The sequence below is a fragment of the Desmodus rotundus genome, chromosome 7 (genome assembly GCF_022682495.2).
Source record: "Desmodus rotundus isolate HL8 chromosome 7, HLdesRot8A.1, whole genome shotgun sequence".
In the NCBI taxonomy this organism is placed as follows: domain Eukaryota; kingdom Metazoa; phylum Chordata; class Mammalia; order Chiroptera; family Phyllostomidae; genus Desmodus; species Desmodus rotundus.
In genome coordinates this window covers 77,945,374-77,956,838 of record NC_071393.1, presented here as the reverse complement: position 1 = coordinate 77,956,838, position 11,465 = coordinate 77,945,374, and the positions used below count along the sequence as shown (strand labels likewise).

The window sequence follows — 11,465 nt, the reverse complement described above, 5'->3', positions numbered from 1 at the left end:
TAAATTCTATGGCTGGTATGTACTTCCTAGGAGAGAGGGTAGTTTTAAGAAGATGATAGCATCACAAATAATACATCATTTATAAATCTCCAAAATGTAATAAACCCACCAGGTTCTATAAAGCATAACCATATGAATAAAGAAGTTGCCTTCTTGAAATCACTACATCTCAGGGCACATTATATCTGACACAGGCTAGAGCATATGTCATGTGGGAGAGTAGGGAAGCACTGGCCTGGAAAATCAAGAGCATTGAGTTCCAGTCCTGGTTCAGCCCCCAATTAGTCACGTACACAAGACACCTGTTCAAGGCCCTCATTTCCTCATTAAAAATAATAAATGGGCCCTGGCTGGGTGGCTCAGTTGGTTGGAGCATTGCCCCATACACCAAAAGGATGCAGGTTCAATTCCTAGTTGGGGCACATACAGGAGGCAACCCATCCATTTCTCTCTCTCTCTCTCTCTCTCTGTCTGTCTCCTCACCCCCCAAACCCCTACCCCCACCCTCTCACTTTCTCTCATCAATAAAAACATTTCCTAGCGTGAGGATTAAAAACAAATAAATAAATGGGTTGGACTTCACATTCTCTGACTCTATGTTCTCTCAGATCCTTTGTAGTACTATGCTTCTAGGACACAACGAGGGTTCATTTCAGATGACATAACACTTTTTGTATTAAATAACTTCTGCTACATTATCAGAAACTGTCCATACACGAAGTCTGAGTTGTTAAAACATTTTACTTTGTATTTTCAAGTCAAAAACAGTAATCCAGAATTCAACTATACCATTCTAAGTTTTAATCAAAGTAAGATGACCAGAATCATACATTTTACATTCATATCACTGAACCTAGAAAAAATATCTATAATAGAATATTAAAGCCAAAAGAGGATGAGAGAAAGAGGGGGAGAGAGAGATTGAGACTTCTTATCACATGTTTCAATGACAATTACTTCATAACAGCTGTACACTCAGAATTTGTGGACATGTGTTACAAGCTGGGGAAAAGTCCAGCCCTAATGTCAAAATGCAGAGACAAAATGATTCTGAATTTCCTGAAGACACATTTTGAGGAAGAACAAGAAGAAATCATCCCCATTTCCCCACAACTGTGTCCCAATGGGAGAATTTAAAATTATGCACATCTTTGATAATATTTTATAAAAAACAAATGCCCAAATATAAGGACAATTTAACTTAACATTTCCTCTTCAACTTGTTTTTTATAGAAGACAAATTAATTTCATTTTGAACATGGTATGCCAAATATCCTGAACTTCCAGGAATAAAGTCATGTAGCTCCCCAAGGAATTTCTTCATGGCATCAATAGATATATAGTCTACAAAATAAAAAAAAAAAAAGCATATATTTGAAATCACATCATACTGTCTGATTTTCAGTGTATTTGGTTTATTAGAGCTAAGATTTCTTAAGAAGTTTCTTAGAAAAGAAGAAATAATACCAGTGAGAAGATTCTCCAAGACACTTGATAATTATCAAGGAACACCCTTCTTACCCCTTACCTGCTCCCCCCCACCTCCTAACTCCTTTTAAAATATAGGTACTTAATTAACCATTTTGACTTTTGAGAGTTTGTTGTCAAGTTTGGGATGGAACATTAAAGTACCTAGACCAAAATAAATGGAAAATGTACATCTGGCTTAGAGTATAATCACCTAGAACTATACAAGTAGCTACTAATGGCACAAACACTTCATCTTTCCTAATAGAGCAAGAAACATTTTCTCACACTGCTAACATTGAGATAATATTTTTTTAATTTTGAGAGTATATTTATTAAAGGTGGGGAAATGCTTAGGAAAGGCTTAGGAAAGAAGCAACAGGAGAGAGCCTGGGCTGGGCTGCTTTGGCTCTCTAAAAAGTCAGAGAAAACAAGATCTTGGAGACAGGTTCAGGACAAGCTGCCACTGCCCATTCCTCTCCTTGTTGCAAGTCTCAGGGCCACCCTTAGAGTTTAGGAGATACATGCCTGTGGAGGAAGAAGAGGGGGCAGGGAAAGGAATGGGTACGCTCCCAGGAAGGAGAGTGCCTGAGGTAATAGTCTTAATAAAAAATTAATGGGAAAATTGATATTATTGCTTAGTCAACAAGGGTCATTGGTATGAGTAATTTTGATGTCATGAATAATCTGAAATAGAGATGAGTAGCAGAAAGAACACCTAGAATAGGGAGAACTTACTTAAGGACTCAATCATTTTAAGCAACATAACTTCATAGCAATTTTTTGATCTGAATGACAATATTTATTTTTTAAAGATTTTATTTTTTTATTTATTTTTAGAAAGAGGAGAAAGGAAGGGAGAAAGAGAGGGAAAGAAACATCAATGTGTGTTGTCTCTCACATGCCCCCTACAAGGGACCTGCCCACAACCCAGGCATGTGCCCTGACTGGGAATGGAACCAGCAAACTTTTGGTTTGCAGGATGGCACTCAATCCACTGAGCCACACTAGCCAGGGCTCAATGATTACATTTAATACGTAACATAAGTATTTGTGGTTGATACTGAAAGTGAAACTTAATTTAAAAGTAAATCCTGTACGAAAAGAACAATTGAATTTAGTATTTTCTATTTATTTATTTATTTATTTTTTAGAGAGAGGTGGGAGGGAGAAATAAAGGGACAGAAATGCTGTGCACATCGATAGGTTGCCTCTTGCACGCCCCCAACTGGCGACCTGGCCTGCAATCCAGGCATATGCCCTGACTGGGAATCAAACTGGCAACCTTTTGGTATGCAGTCCAGCACTCAATCCACTGAGCCACACCAGCCAGGATGAACTATTGAATTTAGGACACAACCACCATCAATAGGTTATCTATGCATATAGTCTGGTTGTTTCTAATAATAGATAATAAATATACAGTTAATAAATTAACTATGAATTCAATCATATAAAATTGGTTAATATCTTTAAAGATATTTTAATCATAGTCATTTACCTCAGAAAATCCCTCAAAGCACTATTACTACATTAGTGATATCACCTATTACCCTATGGTCCATGATATTTGCCTAATGACTATTTCCTGTGTAAAATAAACTAGTGCAGAAAATATTAATGTCTAGTTAATTGCATATATATATTATATGAAGTTTTCAAGATGTGTGTGAGGATAGCAATTTTAAAAATAATGGCTATAGTAATAACAACTACAATAATAAAAATATTCCTGTAAGTATAAGGCTAAAACATTTATGCATCAGAAACAGATTTTTGTAGCAATTATGAAGATTATTGTGGAGATAGTTTTGACACTGCTAAATAAAGAGAAAAAATAAATATATAAATGTTTCAAGTAAAATTTCAAAAACCTACACTTCTGAAATTGCTGTTTTGAAAACAATTTTTTAAAACCCCTATTTTTAAAATTATCAATGGCCCACTAAATACTACCCAGATCAAATATCCAAATATCCACCTCATTTAGCACTATCCAAATCCTAGTGGCCACTATTCAACTGGTTCTCTGGTTCCATCCTCTCAATGGCAGCTTCAGTTAGCTGTCTTTTCTGTCTGGCACTAGGAAACCCAAATATGGAGTCCATGACACATGAGTGATTCATGAATGATCTTCTAGGCATATGTGAGCCTCTTTAAATTATATGTAAAGTTGGTGTGTGTGTGTGTGTGTGTGTGTATACTAGGGAAAGGGACTATGTTTCATCAGATTCTCGGAGGAAACTGTGATGAGGGTTGTCCATACAATTTTTCTTCCAAACTGGGACACTTGAGAGGAAAAACTAATACCGGGACAACAGGCATAAACGGGAACTGTCTTGTGTAAACTGGGACATGTTTTCATTCTACCCATAGACTAGCACTTTAACACAGAAAATATGGGGCTCTCTTTTGGTCAGTTCTGTAAATTAATGTATTTAATGTGCAAATCTCCTCTATTGGCATGTATAATAGAGGGGGTTCTACTGCTAGGCTAGTACAATAGCAGCTTTATTGTATAAAATATTCCCTTGTTTCTTCCCTACCTAGGTTTACCCCAAATTTTATTTTAAATTACCTGTTACCATGTTGTTCACTGGATAATTCTGAAGAGGGAAATACATCTGCTTTTCTACAATTGGAGTCCTTATAAAATCCTTTTTTGCGCTGTAAATTGAAACATACAGAAAATCACATTTATATTTATTTTTGGAATTGCTTTACAAATGAGAAGTTATTCCAGGCAATATACATAGTAATCTAATTGCTCTTTGATCAGATTTCAGCCTTAATTGGGTAAAAATGTTAAGTGTTAACAACCTCTTTTGGGCTTCTAAGTAATACAAGGGCCCATGTAGATATTTTTTATTTTCTTGGCCACTTCACAAAACAAGTATTTATTGAGTTATATAGATGCCTGAGTCTTTTACTCAGTATTCTTGAATGCACAATAATTCAACAATACTTTAAAATTAGATAAAATATATAATATTAAATGTGCCAAAAGAAGAACATAGTAGGCTTTATTTTAAATAATCACAGCATTTTTAATCTTGATTTTAGAGAGAAAGAGGAATGGGGAGAGAGAAACATCCTCCGGTAGATGCTCTGACTAGGGATTGAACCTGCAACCTAGGTATGTGTCCTGACCAGGGATCGAACCCACAACCTTTGGGTGTCCAAGATGACACTCCAACCAACTTAGCCACTTGGCCAGTGCAATCACAGCATGTTTTGTTATTCAGTGTTCAAACAATTGGAACTCTATTACTTAGTTAGTCCCTCTATATTTTAAAATAAAACTGATGTCTGGGAGAATCAAGAGTTACACTATGATTCTGAAGTGACTTCTGAGTTAAAAAGAAAAGATGTTAAATTATTCTGAGTGTGGTCGTATAGTATAATTAATTATATTATACTTTTTAAAGAGCTAAGCACTTTTCAATTAAAATATCCTATTTTCTAACTGCGCCAAATAACAATGCTTACCATATTTAGATTACATATAAAAATAAACAATTGTATGAAAATAAAAAAGGAGAAATTAAAGAATATTTATATAAATTTGCTAGTATATGCATATAAGAAACTGATAATATGGATTGCCTCTGGAAGGAAAGTGGCTTGCTAGAGGCCACTATACTTTCATAGTAACCTCCTTTGTATACCTTGAATTTTGAACCAAGTGCATATGTTACCTATTAAAACTAATTAAAATTTGAAAATAGAAAAATATCAAGTAGGCATGAAGAGCTAAGGGAAAGGAGTTTGGAACTTATCTTTAAAGTATTAAAATACTGAAATAAAATTATCTAACTTAAACGAATATTGTGTCGATATAAAAATAGATTCACAGATTACTGGAATGAAACAAATAGTCTAAAAATAGATCTTCATATGCATAAAAACAACATACAACAAAGGGAAATCACACATCAGTTGAAATAGATTTATTTTTCAAAAAACTGGTGGAAATTTCTTATTTGCAAAACAAAAATAAATTTGGATCTTCACCTATTATTTTATACCAAAATAAATATCTACATAACAAAAAACCTATTTGATCTCTGAATGGGAAAGGACTTTCCTTAAGGTAAAGGCAATAGAAAGAATTATAAAGGAGAAGTGATTAATTTAATGATGTAAAAATTTAAAACTTGTATCTCTGAAGAAGTATAAACCAGACAACAAACTGAGGATATGTGACAAACTGGCAAAAGGATAAGATAGTTATACAAAGATGTCAGATAAGTTGATAAGAAAAACAATAAGACCCCCCCCCAATAGAACATGAAGAAAGAATAGAACCCAAGAATGCCACAAAAAAGGAAATGTAAAATTCTAATAAATTTCAAAAAAGTTCAAACCTATTAGTAATAAAAGAAAAATGCAAATTAAAACAAGATGCCACTTTCTCTATTAAATTAGCATGAGGCTTATTAAGACATTATAATGATGAGGATGTACTGAGACCAACACTGGTGGTAATTTAAATTTGTACTTTTATGGGAAGCAACTAACAGTAGGCATCATGGCCTTTAAAAATATTTATATCTTGTTATACTATAAATTACTACATTAAGAAAATTATCTTAAAAAGTAGAGATTTACTTTCAAAAAGATTTTGATGAAGGTGCCATAAGAGAAAAAACTTGTAAATAATTTAAAACTTTTTTTTTATTATTGACACTATTACAGATGCCTCCCATATCTCCTGACCCCTTTGCCCACCTGCACCCAGCCCCTGCCTACCCAGGCCTTCACCACACCATTGTCTGTTCATATACGTTCTTTGGTTAATCTCTTCACCTTCTTTTACCCAGCCCAACCCCCCAACATCCCTCCCTTCTGAGGTCTGTCAGTCTGTTCCATGTATCCATGCCTCTGGTTCTATTTTGTTCATCAGTTTATTTTCCTCATTAGAATACACATATAAGTGTGATCATATAGTATTTGTATTTCTCTGACTGGCTTATTTCTCTTAGCATAACAATCTCCAAAATACCATATACAACCATTACAAATCATAATACCAAATAAGGCTTTTCAAAATGAGGAGCTGCCCATAAAACACTAAATGGGAAATCAAGAAACAGACTATACACGCAGTCGACATCAACTCTATTTAATGCATGTATTTGTATAAAACTAGCAAGAAATGTACTAATGTTGATGGTAATTATCTCTGAGTGGTGGGGTTGTTTACAGTAAATTTTCTTTATTCTTTTTTGTATTTTTATATTTTGACAAATTACATGCATTATATTCAAAATAATAAAATTGCTGTAATTAAAAATAAGAAAAATAAACAAAAATCCATGCAACTTTCTGAAGATTTTGGGAACATATTGGGAAGGGAAACAGCATAATGATTTAAGTGTTTGGACACTGAATCAGCTAGCTAGCCTTGGTTTTAAATTCAGCTTCACTACTTAAATAACGTTGGATGAATTATTTAGCTCTCTAACTCATTTACTCAATTGTAAAATGGGGCTAATAGTATTTATCTATCTTTATAAGGTTGTGAGAATTAAATGAATTATTGTGAACTGCTGAGCTCAAGAGTCTTGTATTTAACAAGTACTCAATAACTAGTTCACCAGCTAGTGTTCAATGCTAGTAGTAGGCCAACAAAATTAAATGCCCCAAAAGATCAAATTGTATTTTATCTGTGTTTGTACTGCACCCTCTGGTGGTTCCACAAAGAAAAGGCTCTAGGAAGACACCTACTGAAGGTGTCTATTCATATCCTTTGTCTACTTCTGTTACTATTGGATTGGACAGATTTCCCCAGATCCGTAAACCCTCTTTGTATATTAAAGAAACTAGCCTTTTTCAAATGGTTTCCCAGTGTATCTTTTTCTTTTGACTTGGTTTATAGTATTTTTATTGCCATGTACAAGTTTAAAATATTTTTTGTAGTCATATTTACCAATCTTTTCTTTTATGGCTTCTGTACTTTGCAGGACAACCATTTCTTAAAGAACTAATATATCTTATATCTTTCTTAGTCAAGTGAGTCACTGGGAGTCATTTTTTATTTCTATTTCCCACCCATCTCTTACACCTAAGGTCACTTGTTCTCTCTTATATCCATCCCTTAAGAACATCTTCATGATCTCATCTCTTATATTCTCATTTTTCTTCCTCTCCTTACCAGTTCCTTATCTCAAAATGCATAACAAGTAAATTCATAAGAATGTTACACATAGAGACCCAAAAGACCTAAAATATGGAATCTCAAACTTAAGTTGTAGAATATCTAGAAGTCACAGGACCATGAAGTAGTGGTTTACGAAACTTAATATAATTGAATACAGAACTTTGTGTTCAGTCATATAACAACTTACATCAAATAATAGCAAACCAAAATAACAGGTATTAAAGTATAAGAAAAATTATGGACTAAAAACTTAAAATGGGTTGAACCAAGATGGCGGCGTAGGTAGACACACTGCGCCTCCTCGCACAACCAGAACTGACAGAGAATCGAACGGCAAGGGGGACCAACACCAAGGAAATAGAAAATAAACATTCATCCAGACTGGTAGGAGGGGCGGAGACGGGCACCAGGGTGGAGAGGACTCTCGTGGCTGTGGCGGGACTGAGACTGGCGGAGTGTGGGACAAATGGCGCAGGCGTCCGAGCACTAGCAGACCCTGCGGCCCCACATTTGCACAGATAAACCCAGAGGGCCGGACTCAGAGTGGCGGGGAATGGGGCAGGCAGAGCAGCGGGTAGCACCCCGTGGCACCACATTCGCCCACAGATAAACCGGACGAACGGCGGGGAGCGAAGCAGACCGCGCAACCCAGGGCTCCAGCTTGGGGGAAATAAAGCCTCAAACCTCTGATTGAAAACGCCTGTGGGCGTTGGGGCAGCAGCAGGAGAGACTCACAGCCTCACAGGACAGGTTGTTGGAGAGACCCACAGGGGCCTAGAGTGTGCACAGGCCCACCCACTCGGGAACCAGCACCAGAGGGGCCCAGTTTGATTGTGGGTATCAGAGTGAAAGATTGAAATCCAGAGGAGAGTGAGGCGGGCGCCATTGCTCCCTCTCAGCCCCTCCCCCACGTACAGAGTCACAGCACAGCGACCAGCGTTACCCCGTCCCGGTGAACACCTAAGGCTCTGCCCCTTGAAGTCACAGATGCGCCAAGACAAAAAAAAAAAAAAAAAAAAGGCCCAAATGACAGAACACTTCAAAGCTCCAGAAAAAATACAACTAAGCGAGGAAGAGATAGCCAACCTATCAGATGCACAGTTCAAAACACTGGTTATCAAGATGCTCACAGACTTGGTTGAATCTGTTCGAAAACCAGATGAAAAAATGAAGCCTATGCTAAGAGAAACAAAGGAAAATGTACAGGGAACCAATAGTGATGAGAAGGAAACTGGGACTAAAATCAATGGTGTGGACCAGAAGGAAGAAAGAAACATCCAACCAGAAAAGAATGAAGAAACAAGAATTCGGAAAAATGAGGAAAGGCTTAGGAACCTCCAGGACATCTTGAAACGTTCCAACATCCGAATTATAGGGGTGCCAGAAGGAGAAGAGGAAGAACAAAAAATTGAAAACTTATTTCAACAAATAATGAAGGAGAACTTCCCTAATCTGGCAAAGGAAATAGACTTCCCGGAAGTCCAGGAAGCTCAGAGAGTCCCAAAGAAGCTGGACCCAAGGAGGAACACACCAAGGCACATCATAATTACATTACCCAAGATTAAACGCAAGGACCTACATCCAAGATTACTGTATCCAGCAAAGCTATCACTTAGAATGGAAGGGAAGATAAAGTGCTTCTCAGATAAGGTCAAGTTAAAGAAGCTCATCATCACCAAGCCCTTATTACATGAAATGTTAAAGGGAGTTACCTAAGAAAAAGAAGATCAAAAATAGGAACAGTAAAAATGACAGCAAACTCACAGTTATTAACGACCACACATAAAACAAAAACGAGAGCAAACTAGGCAAACAACTAGAACATGAGGGTTGTCATTAAGGGAGTGGGAGGGGGAGAGGGGGGTAAAGGTACAGAGAATAAGTAGCATAGATGATAGGTGGAAAATAGACAGGGGGAGGGTAAAAATAGTGTAGGAAATGTAGAAGCCAAAGAACTTATAAGTATGACCCATGGACATGAACTATGGGGGGGGAATGTGGGAGGGAGGGGGGTGGGCAGGATGGAGTGGAGTGTGGGGGGGAAATGGGACAACTGTAATAGCATAATCAATAAATATATTAAAAAAATAAAATTAAATTAAATTAAAAACTTAAAATGGAAAAAACTATATAAATGAAACCTATCACATTTATATTGAAGAAAGAAAGACAACTACTATTGCTCATTTTTACTTCAGTAGCCAAATACCAGACTTTCATATAACCGATGTTCCCTATGAATATTTTAAGACCACTGACCTGGAAAATATGAAATTAGGACTAGGTAACCAATAAGCCTGCAACAAGGGGGACTCTCATGGACTGGCCCTAACACAATTTCTTAAACCAAAGTAATCACACTACTAACAATTTGGAAAGAAGAGGGGTAAATCACTCAGAACTTCCAATCCTAATAAAATTATTGCTAATATTTAGTATATTTTCTTCTTATTAAAAATATTTTTAAAATAATCTAACAGTAATCATAAGATAGGAAAAAATCTAGTTTCTTTTCTGCATGGTTAGTCTAGCAGAGTAGTTAAATGCATGGGCTCTAGAATTTGACTGACCCAGTTCAAATCCTGCCTCTCCCACTTAATAGAAGACTTTGGGCAAATTACCATCTATGTAATCCTAGATCTCTTTTTCTGTAAAATGATGATGTAATCATGATAATACAATCTCATAAGAAGACTGAAAATTAAATGAGATAAACACACAGTCAATGCTCAAAGATGTCTACATTAAATTGAATATCAGTGAAGTATATGAATTCAATACCTTTTGGATAATTCCCTTTTGTGATCTGTGGCTAGTTCACTGCTTTTCTTAAGGGCATTTATTTCATTTGGTGTTACTTCATCATGCTGTGGATAGCAAGAGAAATCACATTTTTAAAAATCAGCACACTGCCCTAGCTGGTGTGGCTAAGTGGATTGAGCACCCACCTGTGAACTGAAAGGCTGTGGGTTCAATTCTCGGTGAGGGCACATGGCTGGGTTGCCCCAGTGTGGGGTGTGTGAGAGGGAACTGGTCGATGTTTCTCTCCCTCTCTTTATCTCTGCCTCCCCCTCTCTCTGAAAATAAATAAAATCTTTTTTAAAAAATCACACCAATGATCCAATCAATAATTTCTTAATAAAAGAGTACGTTGGAAATGTATATTAAGTCATAAACATATTTACATACTTATATACATTCAATCTAGTTTGGTGGAAAAAAACTTAAAATTTTGTACACACACACATAATTAAACTCTTTATTTTTAGAGATGCATAAAGAAAGAACAGAATTTTAAAAATATCAGCTGTGGTTGTAATAGATAGTAAAACTTTTGACTGATTTTATTCTTTTTCAATTTTTTAAATTTTCTATAATGTCATATTACTTTTTAGTTTTTTAAAAATAAGAAAACAAAAAAATGTTATTAAACTGTCTTAAAATTTTTGAATTGAAGATTCCTAGGCTGCCTGTGAGCTACAAATCAAAAATATGAACTAAGCTGAACAAATTTTCCCTTTCAAAATTAAAGTGAAGTATTTAGCTATAAAGTTACAAAAGGACTAAATGCATACTAAGCTTTTCCAAAAGATTATGTGAAAGTAACTCAGATACTGGTAGCTATCACATATTATATTTAGTATGCCATTAGGAAATTTCTATATTTAGTATGCCATTAGGAAATTTCTATATTTAGGTCACAAATCCACTCTGAATAATAATAATGTTCCTCCAAATTACTTTCCAGATTTACCCTTGTTGCCATTCAATGAAGTACCTTCTAGTTAGATATACTATAATTACATTATAATTGGCTGATATTCAATATCAATCA

At 35.7% G+C, this 11,465-nt stretch overlaps 1 protein-coding gene across 1 annotated transcript in view; it reads right to left on the bottom strand.

Annotated features, from left to right (window-relative positions):
* Positions 1-960: 960 nt before the first annotated feature.
* TERB2 (telomere repeat binding bouquet formation protein 2) overlaps positions 961-11,465 on the bottom strand; it is a 39,274-nt gene continuing 28,769 nt past the window's right edge. Inside the window, exons 6-9 of the mRNA XM_053929158.1 lie at positions 10,579-10,707; positions 10,412-10,497; positions 4,046-4,134; positions 961-1,344 (exon numbers count right to left, since the gene is read on the bottom strand). Of these exons, the coding sequence (XP_053785133.1) occupies positions 1,202-1,344; positions 4,046-4,134; positions 10,412-10,497; positions 10,579-10,707 (447 nt within the window). The 3' untranslated portion in view covers positions 961-1,201. The remainder of the gene's footprint in view (positions 1,345-4,045; positions 4,135-10,411; positions 10,498-10,578; positions 10,708-11,465) is intronic.